The sequence below is a fragment of the Eupeodes corollae genome, chromosome 1 (genome assembly GCF_945859685.1).
Source record: "Eupeodes corollae chromosome 1, idEupCoro1.1, whole genome shotgun sequence".
Classification (NCBI taxonomy): domain Eukaryota; kingdom Metazoa; phylum Arthropoda; class Insecta; order Diptera; family Syrphidae; genus Eupeodes; species Eupeodes corollae.
The window spans coordinates 30,238,198-30,260,477 of record NC_079147.1 but is presented as its reverse complement, the minus strand read 5'-3'; the positions used below and the strand labels follow the sequence as shown (position 1 = coordinate 30,260,477).

Below are 22,280 nucleotides of genomic sequence, written 5' to 3'. Positions count from 1 at the left end.
TTGGCCCTCTCCCTGGAAAAACCCTGGAGAAAGTCGTCGCTGAAGCGGAAAGGCAAAGGATCCGCCTAATTATTGGGAGCGATGCTAACGCTCATCATACTGTATGGGGCAGTACGAATATCAACGACAGAGGTGAGTCTCTTTTTGATTATATTCTTGGTACTAACCTCTTAGTAAGTAATGTTGGTAATGAACCAACCTTCATAACTAAAACTCGACAAGAAGTCTTAGACATAACTCTTGTCTCAGATAGTATACACCATATGATCTTGGACTGGAAAGTATCCAAAGAACACTCGTTTTCTAATCATAGATATATCCAGTTCAATATAAATGTGGATGATAACCCGAGTCTATTGACTTTTCGAAACTATCGGAAAACTGACTGGGCTTTATACAGGAACTTATTACAGAGTTTACTAGAACCTGGACTATCTAGTCCTTCCTCCAACGCTAACGAACTTGACAACAAAGTCAATGACCTTACCTCAGCTATGAACAGATCGCTAGAAATTTCTTGTCCACTTATACACATAAGAGGAAAGAGGAAACCACAATGGTGGGCCTCAGAGCTTGACTCGCTCAGGAAGGAATGCAGGAAACTTTTCAACCGGGCCAAAGCTGCAAGACTAGCCTCTCATTGGGACTCCTACAAAGAATCCCTAAGAATATACAAGAAGGCACTAAGGAAATCCAAGCGATCTTCTTGGCGATCCTTCTGTGGCATGATAGAAGAAACTTCTGAAGCCTCTAGGTTACGGAAAATTCTTTCAACTAATCCAGCTATGCCAAGTTGCTTGAAAAATGCAGACGGCTCCTGGACTAATTCAAGTAATGAATCACTGAACCTACTATTGGACACTCACTTTCCTGGTAGTTCTCTTACCGAAACTTGCAACAGCTTTGCACGTTCAAGTTCAAATACAACATATCCACAAGGTCTGATCACAAAGGATAAGTTACAATGGGCTCTCAACAGCTTCAAACCATTTAAAGCTGCAGGACCAGATGGAATAATACCAGCAGAATTACAAAAAGCCTCTGATATAATTGCACCAGTCCTTGAGGCAATTTTTACCAGCTGTCTTTACCTGGTCCATGTTCCCTCGGCATGGAGAGAAGTAAAAGTTGTTTTTATACCTAAAGCAGGTAAATGCTCCCAAGTCAATCCTAAAGATCTACGACCTCTAAGTCTATCATCATTACTTCTTAAGACCTCGGAAAGATTGATTGATATCCATTTAAGGGCACGTATCGATACAAGACTTCTGTCTTCGTCTCAACATGCCTACTATAAAGGTAAATCCGTGGAAACAGCGTTACACACTTTAGAACGTACCATAGAATATGCCCTCCATCATAAAGAGTTCACTTTGGTTGCTTTCCTTGACATCGAATGTGCCTTTAACAACGTGGACACATCTGCAATCACATCTGCACTGACATCTCTAAATGTAGAGAATTCGTTTCGGGAATTAATTCATTTAATGCTTACTAGCAGAATAATTAACTCAAACAACTCTTCTAGTAGACGATTCGTTAGTAGAGGGACACCGCAAGGTGGTGTTCTATTCCCTCTCCTCTGGAACCTAGTGGTCAATGAAATCCTTACTAGTCTGGATGCGGAGGGTTTCAGAGTGATAGCCTATGCGGACGACGTTGGTATAGCAGTTTCAGGAAAGCATCTTAACATCCTAAAAGAACTCTTACAAAATGCTTGGACAGACTAAAAAAGACACAAAACCGATCTGGTCTTATTTTCGAGGAGATACAAAATTCCATTTGTCAACCCTCCCTATATTAAAGGAATCCAATTAAAATTCTCAGACGAGGCTAAATACCTGGGTCTTGTCTTAGACATAAAACTAAATTGGAAACGCAACGTACAGGAAAGAGTCAAAAAAGCTACTTTAGCTCTCTTTTCTTGCAAAAAAGCTATTGGTAATAAATGGGGTTTACAACCCAGAATCACGCATTGGCTATACACATCGGTAATCAGACCGATTTTAACGTACGGTGTGGCAGTATGGTGGACTGCTTTAGAGAAAGGTATAAACAGGGATAAGCTAAATAAAGTCCAACATTCAGCCTGCCTATGCATAAGCGGATCGCTTCGCAAGACCCCGTCTGCGGCACTGGACACCTTGCTCTACCTTACACCTCTTGACATATTTAGTAAACAAATAGCTGCAAGCTCTGCTATTCGCCTCAATGCTTCGTCGCAGTGGACTAACAACAACATTGGCCACTCCGTAATTCTAAGGTACTTAGAATCAATTCCAAAGCACACAGACTACACCATCCCCCAACTACAATTCGATAGGAATTTCCAGATTTCTATACCTACCAGATCTTTTTGGGAGGATAGGACATTCTTAGAGGATGAGTCAATCCACTTTTACACAGATGGCTCAAAGACCAAGGAAGGGGTTGGTGGTGGTGTGTACTCTGAACGACTGAAATTAAGTCTCTCATTCCGCCTTCCCAATCATTGTAGCGTGTTCCAGGCGGAACTTTTGGCGATTAAGGAAGTCTTGTCTTGGCTCAAAGAAAACGTGATATCAACATCTGATATCCGTATTTTCTCCGACAGCCAGGCCGCTATCAAATCTCTGGACTCAGTCTCTACAAACTCTATAACAGTCCATAACTGTCGATCATCTCTAATGGAGATGGCGCAACAGTTTAATATTCACCTTTGCTGGGTGCCAGGCCATAGAGACATTCCAGGTAACTGTAAGGCAGATGAACTCGCCAGGAACGGTACAGTACAACCCATCCTACCACGTCTGGCAAGTACTGGCATACCAATCGCTACTTGTAAACTGCTACTAATGCAAGACGCTGTGAGGAGGGCAGGCACCAGGTGGACCAACATCACCACGTGTCAAGCCACAAAAAACATCTGGCCAACACTGGATTTAAAACGTTCAAGGTGCTTGCTCTCTCTAAGCAGATCGCATATAAGCTCGATAATAGGTGTCATAACCGGACACTGTCTAATAGGAAAGCACGCCATGAGACTAGGCGTATTCTCAAATGACTTTTGCAGAAGCTGTTTGGACGAGGAAGAGGAAGAAACGGTTCTTCATCTTCTCTGCACATGCCCTGCTCTAGCTCGAAAACGCAAGAATTACCTAGGAGAATTCTTCTTTAACGATCTAAACGATCTAAATCATATCGGGATAATCAGCCTCTCACGTTTCGTAAGAGACTCTAACTGGTTCCATTGAGCTTAGGAGGAAGCCTCAAGATTCATGTGGTATCACAATGGGCCATTAAACTGGCCTAAGTGTGTCCGTTCCATCTTGGACAGCCACTATAACCTAACCTCCGTTCTGCTCCAACTAGATCATGTGATGAGTCGTCATCAAAATTGAAGTCCAAATGTGTATCATCGTTTACTGAATATGCACAACTTTTATTCGAGTCTGAGCTTTAGCCCTTAAGCTTTTTAGCTTTTTTTCACGCTTAGCATTTTGATCTATCTTGAGTCGCTTATTAAAGCTGTGCAATAGTGGTTTCTTTTGATCATGACGTTTCTTGCTGGAATTCTCAAACTCATTTTTTCTGGCGTCTTAAATACGTGATTTTCCCTTCTTCCTTTCTCGATTAGTGTTTTGTCTCGGACCATCTTTTGATAATGGCGTTGCAATTTCAGGTGATACAAGTTTTTGCTTAAAAGTATCACGATAGTGTACATTTGAGTATTGAACATTGATTCGTTGTATTCAGTAAACTATATTGGTTGAACAACTTGTGGTATTTCAGTTGCTAAAGCAAAAATATTTTCCTCTACTTGAGCCGTAGGATACTCTGGCAATTACCAGTTTGTGATCTTTTTCCATGAAAGCTTTTCTTGAAAATGGAAAAATTCCAGGTTTTGAAAAACCTGAAACAATGTTTTGTGGCACAAATGCTGCAGTAAAGGCTGTATTAGCAATACCAGCTAGATCGTGTATTGTAATAGTCTTTCCAGGATTATATAGTAGCCAGTCATTTTGTGCCACAGAAAACTTCTGCTAAAATTGTTCCAAAACTGCGAGATCGAGAGCCTGAAGACCATGAGTACAGTGAGAGGGAAAAGTAACTAGAACAATACGATTGCAAAACTTGATTGCTTCTATTGTGCAATGGCTTTCATGATTGTGCATCAAATTGACGGTGGCACACATGGTTATCAATTGTTCTATTTCAGCAGAAACACACTGTCCAACTTGTTTTCTGTTCTTTTTTGCTTTGATGTGTGGGGGATGGAGCACTGTAGTAAGGCCTGTTTCATCTAAGTTCAATACACAGTCGGTAGTGAAATCAAACTTACCAAGTGCTCTCTTGTAATTAGTTGGAGATCGAGGACATTGTGCTTGTTAAAATTTGTTGATCGAGACAAGTCACAAGGGCATTTTTTTAGCAGTGTAGCATATTGAAATGCTTACGTTCGACTTTGAATGCATGTTAAACCAAAATTCATTTTTGAACCAAGTAAGTATTCTCCAGCATATCTTCTTGAGCGTTGGTTAAAACTTGAAGAGAAATTGGTTGAAGAGTCTTGACTTTTCAGCGCTTCGTTTTGTTTATATTTTTTAATTCTATAAAATAAGGTATTCGGCAGAATACTGTAAGTACTGGCATCACCACTAAGAGTCATTGTTTTGTTTGAAAAGGCCGTGATAGCACTCTTTATGTTATCTTCGTTAACTTCTGTAGCTCTTTTCTTTTTATGAGTACGCAACACTGTAGTAAACTGAACCTTGGGGCACCTTTGAACATGTTCAAATTCGCCCGCTTGTAATGTTCAAACCTGACAAGCATTCCATTTTCTAAAAATTGTTTTATAAAAAAACACTTTAAATATTTTTAAATATTTAATACTTTTAAATATTCATATTCAAACTTAAATTAATGTGGTTCAAGATGAAGGTGTTCCTAAAATAGAATTAATTTGCGAATAAACTCGACTTAAGTTAAAAACAAAATTTTGTCGTGAAACCATTTTCATTTTATATACAACAAACATTTTTAACTGCCTACCAATGAAAAATAACATTTCTCAGTTTTCTGCTATAACATCGCTGATGAAAAAAAAATTCACAGCACGTTAAAAACCACCATATATAGCACTAATGGTGTTAACAGTTCAGTTTTTGTTCGTCATTTGTCCAAAAAGGATATACGAGTATATGGAAAACAATCGAAGGACTTCCAACAAAGCACTTAAAGAAAAGCTTGTTTGGAAGTGGGAAAATGGTGTTGCATTAAAACGAATGGCATAAAAAAAAAACACAAAATAAAAACTTCAACATGTTAACCACATGCAATTTGTTCAAAGAACATTTGAGGTCAATGGTTTTACACAATTTGCTTAACTTAACTTAATTTTTTTTTATTTGTCCTTTTATTTTTCATTTGTTGGCTTTTCCGTTCTCATATTTTTCATGTTCCTGGAACTTTTATTATCCTTCTGAAGTCATTTGTAAAATTGTCATTTTTAATTGAATATGGGGGTCGATGTCGTCGTCGTCGTTGTCGTTGTCGTCGGTCGTTGCGAAGGGGCACAAGGATATTTATTTCAATTTTGCCAGCAAACAGTGGCGTTGATAGTAATCCCATTCAAAAGTATTAAAAACACCAACAAATAAAAGAAAAAAGTACTGAGCAATTTGTCCTCTCCCAATGTCAGGACATATCAAATGAGGCGGTAGGACGTGTAGGAATTATATTTGGAAAATTGTCTATAGGTAAAGTGTATATGGTCATCTCTGATAAAAGCTACATCAGCTTTGTTGATTGCCATCAACTTTCATTAGTTGATATTAGGTTAAAGGTAGGTAATTTCAGTGTTTGTCTGTTTTTGAATATGACGATGGTGACAGGACGGCGGTGGCGGCAGTGGCAGCGATGGTGGACAGGACGTCAGGCATCAGGTAAGGCTACACCATTCAATTTAGAATTTGTTGGTTTGCAATAGAAGCGGAAGTGGTTGTGCGGACGGAGTACCATCCAGTCCAGAGTTGCAGAGAGTATAGGCAAAGGTAGAATGATCGACGACAGTGATAAGAATGTGGCTGCCATCAGTCGCACCCAACTCCCATGTGTCGTATAGCCGTGTGGCCATGTGGAGTTGAAAATTATTTTCCATTATGCTGCGATGACGAGCAAATGATAAATGACAGCTTACGGTCTGCCTGAAAGGCTATATCATTTTCAAATTTTCTATTGAGCCTCAGCCTATATTATTATTTGAGGTCAAACGATGATCCTTATTTGATATGTAGGTATTCAATATATTCGACAACAGAGCGAACCTGTATACATAGACATAGATGTCCTGTCAGGATATAAAGCATATGTGCATATTATGTGTAATTATGGTCTTCAGATAGCGAAGATAAGCCTCTGGATACAGAAAAGCGATACATGTGTCATGTGCGATAAAGCGGGTGGTTGGGGATTTTGTAATTTTAAATCACCTGCTCGGCATTATAAACATACAAGAGAATATGAAAAAGGTTGATATCGTCACCACCCTCAAAAAATGCCGGAAGCATTAGTTTTTTTCGAATTGATTGGTCGGATTAATAAAGGTGTTTCCATATTGCAAGGCAGTCATTTCATAGTGTTGCGAACATAACCTTAAGCATACAGCAGCTCAACTGATGTAACCATACAGTGGCTCAACTAGATATACTTTCAACAACCTCTCAAGCTTGGAAGTCAAAATATATAAATGTCATTTATCAAATGTCATATATAATATAATTTTAATTTTGTAATCTCTTTGTTTTAAAAATACATAAATCTTTTATATGCTATAAAGCTGTAAAATTGTACCTAAAATGTTACTATTGTTTGTTCAATAAAATTTATTACTTTGTCACACCTCACCGAGGAAACAACATTTCTTTTATTTCTGGTTGGAAAACCGTTTTTGGACGAAACATTTTGGTCCTTCGAGCCGGATTTGCAGATTTCCCATGTTGGGGACAGACAACAGACTAATGCTGGGCAGAGACAGAGGCCCGTGTATGCATTTACGAGTCAGGGTTGCGGGTTCATGAGGGGCTGGATAAGGTCCTCCTCTAGAATGACAGACAATGAGACATATTTTGGCACTGAAATATTCGTACATTGTATTGAGTGTATTACAATGAGTGATTCAGTGGAATTAAAGGTTTTCAATAAGACATGTTCACAAATTTTGAAAAATAGCGCAAAGTTCAGAAATTTGAAACCTGAACAGAAAACTAAGAATTACTTGATAGGACATTTGAATATTCTAGAAGAAAATTTTAGAAAAGTATGCGAGTTGTACGATGCTTTTCAAGGCGCCGAAGAAGATGAAACAGTTTTAGATGAGTGTGAGGAAAAGTACGATGATACTATGGAAACTTGCCTGTCGTACAAAGCTGGTATTTTAGATGAGTTAGATAGGTTAGATAGTTTGCAATTTGGTGAAAATTCCAGAGATGAAAGTAAGGATGGTGCCAAATCCCATAATCGGCGGGAATCTTTTTTGAATAACGCGGCTAAATCATCAAACTTCCGTGAAATAAGACTTCCTGCGATAACTCCCCCAACGTTCTATGGGGATTATGACAATTGGCGTCCATTTCACGATCTCTTCGTCTCTTTAATCCATAGCAATTCATCACTGTCTAAAATAGAAAAGTTAACATATTTGAAATCTTGCTTAAAGGGTAGTGCAGCTTCGTTGTTAGATTACCTCGAGGTCAACAATGACAATTATGACCAGGCATGGTCAATTTTGGTAACGCGTTACGACCATAAGCGGATTTTGGTCACCACTCAGCTTAAAACATTTTTCGATCAGCCGGCAGTCAGTGTTGAAACAGCAGATTCCATCAAGGGCCTCTTAGACAAGTCAACAGAGGTGCTTCATGCTTTGAAGAATTTAGGTGTTCCTGTAGATAGTTGGGATGTTGTAATTATTTTCACTCTCCTGCAAAAATTACCAGCAAAAACTCAACAGTTGTGGGAAGAAAAGCTTGGTTTAAGTACAGAGTTACCTACCTTTAGAGAATTTTCAACCTTTTTGACAACTAGGTTTCGTTCTTTAGAGGTTGTTTGTCAGCAGAACTCCAAACCCAAGGTTAACTCGGGTTCGAGTAAGGAACAGTTGAAGCTGAAACCAAAGGTGCTGCATATGAAGTCGGTGAAGAAGCAGAAGTATAGCTGCGCAGTATGCCACAAGGGTCAGCATTCACTTCGTTCGTGCCACTCATTTTTGAAGCTGGATGTTCCTGCAAGGTTGAAACATGTGAAACAAATCGGCGTTTGCGAAAATTGCTTAGCTTACAATCACAAAACGTTTCAATGTCCTAGTGAAAAACGGTGTTTTCACTGCAACCAAAAACATCACACGCTTTTGCACAGTTCTCTTATTGCTCAAAATTCTAATTTCAGCCAAAATTCTCAAAATTCACAATCCAATCAAGCGAATTGTTCCAGTTTTAATTCAGCTACATCGAATGCGCTTAATACAAACACAAATTCACAGTCTGGTAATTCAAATAATAATCAAAATACAAACCAGATTAATCCAAACGCGAAACCATTCAATCCGAGTACTAGCCAAGCTGCCACTTCGCAAATTTATCAAAATTATCACGTCGCAAATCCCTTGAGTACTATGGTGTTACTTGCTACAGCAGTCATCCAAATACAATCAGCCAACGGAGAATTCATCAGTTTGAGAGCGCTGCTAGATCCTGGTTCAGAATCAACATTCATCACTGAACGAGCGGTACAACAACTTCGTCTAAAAAAATGTCGTACCTTCATGGAATTCTATGGTTTGGGAAACAACAAAAGTGGTTCTTGTCAAAGCTTTGTCGATATGAAAATCAAATCTCTACATACCTCTTTTCAAACTGATGCTAGGGCGTTTGTTCTCAAAACTATAACTGGTTTACTTCCCAATAGAGAAATTCTGCCTGATCAATGGGGTCACATTCAGGGTTTGTGTTTGGCTGATCCTTCTTTCTATAAACCTTCTAGTGTTGACTTGCTCCTAGGTAGTGGTGTCTTCTCCGAGGTCGTTTTGCCAGAAATAGTAAGGGGAAATGAGCCTGTAGCACCAATTGCACAGAATACTCAACTCGGGTGGATTGTTTTTGGCAATGCGCCAATTCAAACTTGCCGTGTCCACCTACAGCTTGTTGATATCGATACCCAGCTTCGAAAATTTTGGGAAATCGAAGAATCGCCGTTTGAAGATCCAGAAACTGCAGAAAATATCGCCTGTGAAGAACACTTCAAAACACACACCAGACGTTTGCCAAATGGAAGATTCGAAGTCTCACTACCATTCAAAGAAGGTGTTCGACCAGCACTAGGAGCAAGTCAGCAAGGAGCATTACGAAGGTTTCTCCAGCTCGAAAGAAGATTCGACAACAATCCTCAATTGCAGAAGGAGTATTCAGCGTGCATCTCGGAATATCTTCAGTTGGATCAGATGGAAAAGGTAGATGTCAGCCAAGGTGAAATTCTCCAATCACCATTCCACTATGTTGTTCCACATCATGCCGTGTTCAAGGAGTCCAGCACAACCACAAAGCTTCGAGTAGTTTTCGATGCTGCCTTTAAAACTACAAATGGGACTTCGTTGAATGAACATCTTTTGGTGGGACCTAAAACGCAATCAAATATAATGGATATCATACTAAAATGGAGAAAATTCAAGATTACATTGACGGCTGACATCGAAAAAATGTACCGGCAGATCCAGATGAAACAACCAGACACCTTTTATCAGCTGATTTACTGGCGAGACAACAAGATGAATCCGCTGCAGCTGTATCGATTAAAAACCGTCACTTTTGGAACAGCCTCCGCTCCTTACCTGGCCACTCGCACGTTGAACAAGCTTGCTGATGACGAGAAGGACAAATATCCGTTAGCAGCCCAGATGATACGTCACGATATGTACGTTGATGATTTGGTAAGCGGAGCAGACTCAGTACCAGCTCAACAAAAGGTAGCTGAAATCAACCATCTTCTATCATTAGCTGGTTTTCACTTACGTAAATGGGCGAGCAATTCTGAAGATGCCTTGATCAATATTGCACCCCAAGAACGTGAAGTTGATTTTCTGTTGCCTTTCGATTCTTTTGAGCACATTAAAACCTTGAGCATAAAATGGCTCCCTTCCAGTGACTCATTCACTTTTCAGTGGGTTCAATCTGAAGCAACTGAAGTCACTAAGCGAACCATCTTGTCAACCATTGCTAAACTTTTCGATCCACTTGGCTGGATTTCTCCGTGCGTGATTTCAGCAAAAATTATCATGCAAAAATTGTGGTTGAAAGGTTTAGCATGGGATGTTCCTGTTCCTCTCAATCTGCAACAAGAATGGATTTCTCTGCGAACAGATTTGCCAAGTCTCGAAAAAATTCGAATACCAAGATGGATTTGCACTGAAAAAGAGAATTTAGAGTTAGAATTACATGGTTTTAGTGACGCTTCTATGAAGGCATATGGGGCAGTAGTTTACCTTAGGATTCTGAACAGAAGCAACAAAATTCACACTCACCTCGTTATGTCCAAAACTAGAGTTGCTCCTCTTAATACAGTTTCACTCCCTCGACTTGAGTTATGTGGGGCTGTTATGTTAGCTCGTCTTCTGTGCTATGTAAGAGATGTTTTGCAACTAGGCCAAATCAAAACTTACGCGTGGACTGATTCCACCATAACTTTATGTTGGATAGCTGCACCGCCATCAAAATGGAAGACTTTTATCAGCAATCGAGTAGCCGAAATTCAGCGATTAACTAACGTTAACATTTGGAATCACGTCCCCACTAAACTGAATCCTGCGGACTTAGCTTCGAGAGGAATTTCGCCATCAGAATTAAAAGTTAACACTCTTTGGTGGCGAGGACCAGAGTATCTTCAATCAATTTGGAAGTTCCCGTTTCCAAGTCCAAAAACAACGTATGAAACTAAAGAAGAAATGCGATCAGTAAAGGTCCAGTTACATTGCGCAATAGAATCTGAAAATCAAGTTGCAAAATTATTTCATAAAATCTCAGATTTGAAAAAACTGATACGATTCATCGCTTATTGCCGGAGGATTGTTCACATTTGCTTGAAAAAACTCCCGATGAACCATTTAATTGAACTACTTACCACTTCCGAGTTACAAAACGCAACATTTAATTGCATCAGAGCTGCTCAAAAACAGATGTTTCCTGAAGAAATCCAAAACTTAATCAAGCATCCATCATCATCGAAACATTTTGGATCACTACATCCGTTTATCGACCGAAATGGTATTCTTCGAGTTGGAGGACGCCTTCAAAATTCAAACTTACAGTTCGAACAACAACATCCAGTCATCCTCAAACCAGAACACGTCTTTTCGAAATTACTCATCCGGGAAGCTCACGAAAAAACGCTCCATGGTGGATTGCAGCAAATGGTCACCAATCTCCGCACCAAATATTGGATTTTGAATCTCAAGAGAAGCGTGAAAAAATACATTCATAAATGCGTAATTTGCTTTCGATTCAAAGCTAAGCCCATGCAACAATTGATGGGGAATTTACCAGCTGTTCGAGTCAGAGTGTCCCGGCCATTTACACACACAGGTGTAGATTATGCTGGACCGATAGAGGTTAAATCCTGGAAAGGACGTGGAGGCAAAATCTATAAAGGGTATTTCGCCATATTTGTTTGTCTAGCTACCAAAGCAATCCACTTGGAAGCGGTAAGTGACATGACGACTCAGGCATTTTTGGCAGCTTTTCGAAGATTTACGGCACGTCGAGGTGTCTGCACTGAAATGTACAGCGACTGCGGAAAGAACTTCGTGGGTGCCAATACCGAGCTCCAAAGAATGATGAAGTCTGCAAAGATCGATTGGAAGCAAATCACAACAACAACAACGAACGTCGGAACTAAATGGAATTTCATTCCTCCCGCTTCTCCCCATTTTGGTGGATTATGGGAAGCAGGAGTGAAATCCGTAAAGTTTCATTTGAAAAGGGTCGTCAGAAATGAAACCCTTACATTCGAGGAGCTCAGCACGCTTCTAACAGAAATAGAAGCATGTCTAAACTCGAGACCTCTTTGTCCAGTTTCCGACAACCTAGACGACTTCGCTATTCTCACGCCAGCGCACTTCCTGTTTGGAACATCGGCCCAACTAGTTCCAGAAGCAGATTTGGCAGAAAAGGTTTCCAACCTTGATAGGTGGAGAAAAATCCAAATTGCTGTTCATTCGTTCTGGAAGCAATGGAGTAGCGAATATCTAGCTCGCCTTCAGCAACGACCGAAGTGGTTGAAAACCGAAGCACAGCCTCAAATCGGAGACCTGGTTTTGCTCAAGGATGAACGATTGCCACCTTCTCAATGGGCTCTTGCACGCATCATATCTTTAGTTCCAGGAAAAGATGGGTTGATTCGTGTCGTCAACATAAAAACGCAGTCTGGAGAGTTCAAAAGACCAATTACAAAAATTTGCCTACTACCATCCAATCGAACTGCAGATGAAACCGCAACTATCTAACCATGGACGAAAATCTAACATGCAATCAACAAACACTCGTATTAACTAAATCACAATAAGAAATAACAATCATGCATCCATCACAGTCGTTCAACTCTGATGTTGTTAGCAGAAAATCAAAATATTCAACATCAGTCACTCACAAATCAATAAACATTCAGAAATGTCGTCACAGATAATAAAATTATTTCTGCAAAGCAAGATTGCATTCTGAAAAAATCAATCACTCACAACTCATACTCATTTATTCGATACACTCACTCACTCGCTATCGCTCACAAAATCAATTATTCGATACACTGACTCACTCGCTATCGCTCACAAAATCAATTATTCGATACACTGACTCACTCGCTATCGCTCACAAAATCAATTATTCGATACACTGACTCACTCGCTATCGCTCACAAAATCAATCATCGATACAATCATTCACTATCACTCACAAACGCACACTCAGTAACTTGAAACACTCAATCTTCGATATCGATCAAAACTCACATTCGTTATCACTCTCACATGCAAATCACACGCACTCATACTCTACCAACCGATAACACACACATTCGATCGATATCACTCATATATTCAAAAATATCACACTCACAAGATTCCATAATATTCACAGTAAATCACAATAAATTCATTTTGAAATATCACATAATAAATTATTTTAAATAAACACATATTCGAAAAAAAAAAAAACATTCAAATACAATTTATTTATCACACAACTAATGTTATTATCACAAAAACAAATCAATTTGATCACAGTCACAGAAATTTCCAATCATCATATAAATCACAATTAGGTCAAATATCACAATCAGCACATCATCACAAACTTAAAATCAATTGTAATTCACCGAAAATTAATTTTAGTTTTACTTAAAGCAACTTTAATTCTATGTAAAAGGAATTAATTTAATTCGCCGTAAAATATTTTAAATATACTTAAAATTCACACCAGAATTACAACAAAACATTCAAAAACAATTTGCGAACTCAGAATAAAATTTAATTTTTCGAACGGAAAACCGAAACACCCTGTAAAACTAATTAAAAACCATATCTAATTAATCAAATTTTAATCATCTACAGTCCACTAAAAAAAAAAAAAAAAAAAAAATCGATTTAAAAATAATTTAATCAAAATTAATTAATTTTACACATAAAAAAATGAACACCCTATTTCCAAACGAAAATTAGCCCAAGCCATCAATGAAACAAAAAAAAAAAAACAACAATAATGGGTATGCTTATGGGAATACACACGAACACGTATAAGCTTATTGGAGATGAAGGGAAGACACAAAACACACAATTTATCGACATAAACAACAAAGTAACACAAAATATAATTAAAACTCACTTTAATTCGTCACCATATAGCACTATAATTGTTTTTTCCATTAAAGTTATTACTTTTATTAACATATTTAACAATATCACAAATTAAAACAAAGCGAATGCAAAACCGAACTAAAACAATTTACAACCGACGCCGACATGTAGAACTTGTAGCAATTGTGGAACGTAGACAAACTACAAGAACATGATAGATTCCTGTCATTCACAATTAGATCTGTTTGATTAAAATTTTTTTTTGTGTTCTCGTAATGTATTACAATTTATTGTTATAAATGTATTAAATATTTGTTTTATATCGTTCCATGAGCACTCTGAAGGAAATAAAACAAACTTGCGAACGTTGTTCACAGCTGGGGAGGAATGTTGCGAACATAACCTTAAGCATACAGCAGCTCAACTGATGTAACCATACAGTGGCTCAACTAGATATACTTTCAACAACCTCTCAAGCTTGGAAGTCAAAATATATAAATGTCATTTATCAAATGTCATATATAATATAATTTTAATTTTGTAATCTCTTTGTTTTAAAAATACATAAATCTTTTATATGCTATAAAGCTGTAAAATTGTACCTAAAATGTTACTATTGTTTGTTCAATAAAATTTATTACTTTGTCACACCTCACCGAGGAAACAACATTTCTTTTATTTCTGGTTGGAAAACCGTTTTTGGACGAAACACATAGGTAGTTCTGAAAGTGTGTGGACATAGAAGTTCAAAGTTTAAATAAAGAAAACTTCAATAAAACTTATAAGACAACTTTTTAACTTCAAATAGGAAGTTATTCTAATCGGTCTTGTTTGTCGAATTGACATTTAAGTTCCTACTGATCTAAGATCCTACTGAAAAAAAAGATTTGTGTATTATGGCAAAAATTTAACCGAAACTCAAATGCTTTAAAACTTATGCCTACCTAGTTAACTTACACGGAAATTAAGATATAAGACATTCTTAGTTAACATTGTAGTCTAGCTTGTCCTTTACTTACAACCAAAATCAACTTTCTGCACTTTCGTCGTGAGTGTTTTATGAAACCACTAATGTTTAAGGTCAGTATTGCAAATAACACTACTTACTAACTGGCAATCTTACGTACTTACTTAAGGTGGCACTACAGTTCAGTGTGAACAAGGCCTCACCCAACAAACTTCTCCATCTAGCTCGGTCCTAGCTAGATGTCTCCAGTATCGCGCTCCAAGTTGGGTGAGGACACTTTTGCGCGCCACCTGATCCGCGGTCTTCCTCTACTGCGCTGTCCTGTTGCTGTGGATTCGAAGGTTTTTCGGGCCGTAGCATTGGCCCGTACAGCTCGTCGTTCCATCTTCTCCTCTACTCCCATAGATCACACCATGAACTTTTCTCTCGAACCGACCCAAGGTGCTTTCATCCGCTCACAAAAGCCCCATTGACATCACGCTGAGTTCTTTCGATTATGTCAATGTCATCAGCATATGCTAGTAATCGGACAGACTTTTGAAAGGTAGTGCCTCTAGTGTTGACGTGTGGGCTCTCCACTACTCTTCAAGCAGGATGCTAAAAAAATCACATGACAGCGCATCACCTTGTCTAAAACCTTTTTTGACATCGAAAGGTTCTGTTAAGTTGTCTTCAACATTTATGGAGCAGCGTGAATTCTCCATGGTCATCCTGCACAAACGGACGAGTTTGGCAGGGATGCCAAAACTAGACATGGCTCTATACAGCTCGTCCCTGTAGATGCTGTCAAATGCGTCCTTGAAATCGATGAAAAGATGGACTTTCCTGGTCTAAGAGCACACTGATAAGGACCTATCAGGTTGTTGACGATGGGCTTTAGACGTTCACATATTACGACAGAGGAGATTTTATAGGCGATGTCAAGTAGACTGATTAATCTTTAGTTTGTGCAGTTTAGAGGGTCTCCTTTTTTCAGGATCGGGCACACAATGCTGAGGTTCCATTCATCGGGCATGCTTTCTTCCGACAATATCTTACCGATAAGTTGGTGCATGCTCCTAACGAACTTATCTCCAGCAGCTTTAAAGAGCTCGGTATTCAAGCCATCCGCTCCAGCGCCTTTATTATACTTCAGCTTAGATATGGCAATCTTTACTTCGTGTAAGTCGGGAGGACGGGATTGTTGGCTTTTGTAGTCTATGTTGAATGGATCATCCTACCTGACCGGAATTCAGTTCGTCGTCTCCGTTATACAGTCTGCAGAAGTGGTCCTTCCATATCCTCAGCATTGACTGCGGTTTCACTATGGTGTTTCTACTTTCGTCTTTGCAGCCTTCGGTTCTAGGCTTATGTACCTGTGAATTTAATTTCACTTGTTCATAAAACTTTAAAACTTCATTCCTGCTTTTAAACTTCTCAGTATCTTCGATGGTGGCTGCTTGACATTTAAATCACCCAGGACTATTTTAATATCGTAGCTAGGATTAAGAATTAAGCCTTGATGCGTATGGTCATGAGGCGCTCATTTATACACCTATAACTCAAGACTTCTTGCCTAAGTCTGGCTCCAATGACGAAGCCGCATCCAAATAAGCGCTGTTGGTTTTCGTGGTAGCAGTCACCATAGTAAATATTGCAGTTTTTCATCCTCTTTTTGCCCGGCCCATCTCATCGTATTTCCTAGGTGGCGGTGATGTCTGCTTAATAGCAGTTTAGGGCCTCCGCTTATTCTTCGGCCGCACGCGGTCTGTTAAGGGACCTAACATTCCACGTGCATATCCGAAGTTCGTTGTCCATAATTCGTTTGCGTAGGTTGTCAACAGTGAATCCGTCCGTATCCGAGGCTTGTTGGTACTTCGCAACTATGAGGCTTTAATGTTGCCAGGAAGTCACCCCGACGGCACAACCCCCAACGTGGAGGGCCAGATCCTAAGTATAACTCCAAGGATGGGGAGCCGGATAAAACCGCTCCTTATAGGCCTGTTGTCCGAATAAGTCGAAGAAGCCCTATACATTGTTCACTAAGTAGTTCAAACTAACTGGAACTGTAGACGCCACCGTTGATTCCATCTCGGGAATTCCTCCGCTGCCGTTTGGACAAGGAGAGGTGCCTTAGTGAAAACACCTCTCCCCCCTCTCTCGTTTGCTGCACTCAACAACTTTCCACGAGGGTTGGAACCCAATCTCCAGTTGAGGTACTAGGCACCCGATGTTCACCACGGAGAGGTGACATTACGAGTTGATAGACAGAGGTGGGTTTTGAGAAAGACCTGCGGACGCTTGTGTATTCTTGAATGCACATGTCTACCATTTGAACATCAATAACTGGCAATCAAATTATATTTTTCCTAAGGTTTTGATAGACTCTGTTCCAATACTCAATCCATAATATAAGTTTTTCGAGTTCTACCTTTTTAAATTAAAAAAAAATGTATTTCAATAAACTTCATAATGATAGCGATGCATATTGCTTCTGAAATATTTACGCATTGTAATGAGTGGGACATTCCACATTCGTGTAGTGCGGCTAAAGAAAAGATAAATCCGAAATTTTATTTAAGGGTTAACTGATGGGCATTCCTAGTAGAAAGAGTATTAAAGTTAAATTATTTCAGGGGAGGAAAGCAACTAGCTACACAATATTGAATGACATGAAACCTTATACGACCGACACGGTGCTTGAGAGATATACAAGTTTCAGTTAGACAACTCTCTTTTGAATTTTGTTCAAGAGACTGATGTCGGCTATAGGAGCTCCTGTCCAAATATGGGAACTGTACCACAGTTTCGGACGAATATAACCCTTGTAGATTAGATCAGAAGGTACAAAGCTTCTTGCATCTTCGAAGAAAAAATTAAACACTTAGCAGCATTTCTGCGATGTCAAATATGTGATCACTCCACAACAAGTGCTTTGTAATGCACACACCTAGGACTAAAAGATTTTTAGTCTCCTCGATGAAAGTACCACTCATGGATTGTGGCATTGCGGGAAGGTAACTCTTTTGCGACAGCAGACAGCATTGATTTTTCGAAGCATTAAATACTACATGGTTTTTGATTTGAATTTACTAAGTTTATCATACGCTGCCGTTCGTAATTCACATCCGAAGAACAAGGATGAGAATCTAAAAACTAATATGAGAGCTGAGGGGACTGTCATCATCTAAACAATTTAGTGGGTAAGAAATTTCAGACAAAAATCATTTATAAAAATAAGGAAGAACGTCGGAAACAAAACGGAGCCCTGGGGGACACCAGCGATTTTTTTTTTTGTGGATATCAGATTTGAACTTGTAGAATACTTTTTGAAATGAAGGGTCCATGAGATAATTTCTAACAAAAAAGAGTTCATCAATACCAAATGCACGCGTTTTCGACAAAAGAGCTTGATGACAAACTTTATCAAATAGTTTTGAAATATCAACTGCAATACTCTTACTTTCTCTAAAACGATGTAAGGAATTGTTCCACTGTTCGGTGAGATAAGCCATGAGATCACCAATGGGCCTATTGCTACGAAAACCGTATTGCCAGTCATTAAGAAGCTTCTTCGAGATATTTCCTAAGCTTTAAATAAATCAGCGTTTCTATGACCTTGGAAAGAATGGACGTAAGTGCAATTGCAAGTATTCACCTTTTTATGGACAGGCTGAACAAATGCAGTTTTCAATCCACTCGGAAAGAGACTTGTAGAATAGAATCTCATAGAATCGTTAATGTTTGGGAGTACAGAAGGAGTCATGTCACTTAATCTTAAAAATATATTTGCAGATTTTTTCAATTATATTAAAGAATTTGATATTCCTATTGTATTTGAAACACATATTGTAGATTATGATAAAACTAGTTATAAGAATATTTTCATAAATTACGAATTAGTAATTATACCAGCTGTTAAGACCAGCATATTTGGAAGAGGAAGTGGTATAGAGCTCTTCGGTTATAGGAAGCCTTTCAAAGACGCTGTAATAAAGTTCAGAAGTATAAACGAAGTTCGAATAATAGAAATCAAGTCAGAAAAAAAAACCACCACATCATTCTAATTTATCTGAACTGTAGTCATTGTCAACTTGACTTCGAAAAACTGCAAGACCCTTTTAAATGCATTATAACCAACAAATTTGGTGCTAATAGGAGACTTCACACGAAGAATAGGCTTTTGACAAAATAATTTTGGTAGTAGAATCGAAACATCAAAAATTGCTTACCATCGAAAGTCAAAGGATGATGTATGTGATTTAAAGGGAGACGAAAATCTTGAATTAGCAGATGCTTTTGACTGTGGTGTATTAAATGGCAGCTGTAAAGGTGATCGTAGAGGAGAATTTACTTTTATTCGTGGTTCAGCATGCTCAGTAATAGATTATTGTTTTATTTCTGATGATTAGTACTCGTGTTTTAACAATTTAAGAGTAGCAGTTAAAGTGTTTTCAGATCATATGCCATTAGAGGTAACATTCAAAGTAAGATTATCTTCAAGTGAAGCTTCAGTGCCTGTGCCTGAGCTTCTACCAAAACTTATATGGAGAGACGACTTCCGACCGATATTTCAGCGAAATCTAGAAAAAGAGTCTTATTACCAGTTAACCGACAGCAGTTTAAGGAGTCCAGGCGTAGAAACCCCAACTAATATAATCAAAAAAGCAATACCACAAACAACGTCAAGAAGAAACGTTTTAGAACAGAAGCAAAAATGGTTCGACAGTGAATGTTTGAGAGCTAGAAATGCGCCTTTTGCTTTTTTGAAACTAGTGAGAACGACCAACAACTGTCACTTCAAACAAAAAAGCGAAATGGATCGGAGAAATATTGAGACAATAAACAAAACCTTCTACGGAGTTTTGAAAAGCAGTAAGGCTTGTTAGTGGGAAAAAAACATGACCTTTATAGTTATCAATATAGAAAAGTTAAAAATGCATTTCAAGAATCTTCTCAACACAGCACAAATATCACCATCGCTTCAGTATGCGCCACCTTACATATTTGATCAATTCTTATATGCTCCTATCACCCTCTCTGAGGTAGAATTGGTTATAGAGAAATCTAAAAATGGGAAAGCTCCGGGAGAGGATAGAATACCCTTTAAATATCTTAAAAATCTAACACCCGAATTTTTAAACTTTCTAACCGTAGAGTACGACAGAATTTTTGAGACAGGTGATGTTACGGGACGTTTTCGAAGAGCAATCATTTTCCCACTACACAAGAAAGGAGATCCTGAAGATCCGACTTATTACAGAGGCATTTCACTTCTCAACGCAGTGGCAAAGTTATTTGGAGCAATACTGTTCAACCGGTTAAGTAAGTGGGTCGAAAACAAGCATATTTTGCAAGCGGGTTTCAGGAAAAACTATTCAACAATAGACCAAGTTTTCTCTTTGGTAAATATTGGTGACATCTATAAAAAAAAAAGAGGGAAAAAGCTGAATGCCTTTTTTGTAGATTTCCGGGTAGCTTTCGACTCAATTCCCAGAGAAGCACTTTTCTACAAACTCTACGGATACGGAATCTCTACAAAAATGATATCCGTCATGTAGATTGCTCCTAAAAAGAAAATGTTGCAAGGGTATGGGATGGTAAATTAATCTCAGACGAGTTTGAAACGTCAATGGGCGTTAAACAAGGTTGTGTTCTTAGTACTCTATTTTTTGTTTTGTACATAAACCACATTATCGATATTGTAAAAGTAGGAATTGTTATGAGTGGAAAAACCATCCCTGGCTTAATGTTTGCAAATGATTTAGTCTTCCTATCGGAGACTATAAACGGTATGCAACTAATGATAAACCGACTCGAACGCTTCTGAAAACCTGGACTTTATCGGTTAATCTTGCCAAGTCGAAAATTATGATTATGAGAAGGGGGGTTGGCAGGTTTTCGAGGAGTGAAAAGTGGACGTTTAAGGAGGAACAAATAGAGATTGCGAAAGAGCACAAGTATCGAAAGGAAAAACATATCACATGGAGCAAAGTATCAAATCCCCGAACAGCTGGATTATCAATTCTCTTCTACGGAGCCCAAGTTTGGGATAGTTTTTATTTTTGAAAATGTACAAATTAAATTAAATGTCACTCTGGTAGACGGCCTTTGGCCAACCATAAAAGACTTAATTATTTCAAAACATTGAAATGTAAATTTGTATATATTTATGAAATCAATTAAACTAACTAACTAACTGTGCTGCAAGCAAATTGGGCTTATCAATCGAGCCTACAAAAGGAGGGCCATTGGACACGAACGTAGGAACTGACGATGACTTAGTGCTGCCCACATTTTGTTTACAAATGATTAGATATTTGTACTTCCATTGGAACAATGTATTTTTTTTTTGCCGTAAGTTTTTTTCATGCAAACATTGAATGCGTCGAATATATCCGTTACTAATCTTTCTAGCTTTTTTGAACTTATTCCGGTTTTCCCAGTGAGGTTGACTTTAAAAAACTGGAAACTTACATCTTTGATCCTAACAACCTCTTTAGAGCTCAAATCAAACCATGAGTTTTTTTGGTTTTGATAAATTTTACCATATATCGGCGCTGGAATCCACGTCTTTTTTGAATCTCGTTAACAAATATTTCCTTACTTTGACTCAATTTTATTTAAATTTTAAAAACTAGTTGCACACAATTAAGGGGAATATGAGAAATAAATATTGATTCTCATCAAAAAAAAAAAAAAAAAAATTAAATAATCATTCCTCATAACACACGGTATTGAAATTATACACATTTTAAAGACATACCATAAATGTAATGCCTCTTAACTTAAATTTAATATTATTATATGCTTGAAGTAGAAGCTCAAAGAACGATTTTCGTTCACGTTAAAATACAATAATGATTTTGGCAAGACATTTGGTATTCTTTTCATGATGAATATTGCATAGAAGGAAATTTCTGAGCCTAGGGCATCCACTTTGTTCGCTTCGCTATTAACTTAGACCTTATATTAAGTCTTAAACTTCTTGAGAGAAACCATTTGACTTTATCTCAACCATAAGAAATTTTCTTTTTTAAGCGTTGCTCGTCGTAGCGTCACGTCACGTCGATGGTAATGGAAATTAATTAAAATACAAAAAAGAAAAAAAACTGAAAGAAAAGAAAACACTTTTTGTTCTAGTCTTTTTCTCGTTGTAATGATGTCCTTCAGGGTCTTTTTTACCAGAATTAAAATAGTGAATATAGTATATGTAGGTTTTGGGCAAACATCTTATATATTATTTCTCATCTATAATTTCCGTTTTTGATCGCTTTGTTTAGATTAAGACTGCGATATTCTGGAAATTCTGTTCTTAAGTGTACGAAGGTACTCTTACAAAGGTGGAATGGAAATTCCTTAATATTTTTATAATTTACTCTGTGTAAACATGGCAAGAAATGAAAACGGAATCTAATTAAAAGCATTGTTTATTTTTGGAATATCTAATTTGTTATTTAA

The 22,280-nt window shown here is 38.1% G+C and overlaps 1 protein-coding gene and 1 long non-coding RNA gene across 2 annotated transcripts; one reads left to right on the top strand and one right to left on the bottom strand.

Annotated features, from left to right (window-relative positions):
• Positions 1-7,148: 7,148 nt before the first annotated feature.
• LOC129942288 (uncharacterized) lies at positions 7,149-8,802 on the bottom strand. Its single transcript, XR_008781014.1, has 5 exons — positions 8,552-8,802; positions 8,318-8,494; positions 8,032-8,261; positions 7,724-7,960; positions 7,149-7,655 (listed from the first exon to the last, which is right to left on the bottom strand). It is a non-coding gene; the product is annotated as an uncharacterized LOC129942288 (long non-coding RNA).
• On the top strand, positions 8,801-12,529 carry LOC129953780 (uncharacterized). Its single transcript, XM_056067242.1, has one exon. The coding sequence runs from the start codon at positions 8,801-8,803 to the stop codon at positions 12,527-12,529; it is 3,729 nt and encodes a 1,242-aa protein (XP_055923217.1).
• The last annotated feature ends 9,751 nt before the right edge of the window (positions 12,530-22,280 follow it).

Excerpts from the sequence above, each read along its gene's own strand:
- LOC129953780 (XM_056067242.1), top strand. The coding sequence starts at position 8,801 with ATGGAATTCTATGGTTTGGGAAACAACAAAAGTGGTTCTTGTCAAAGC.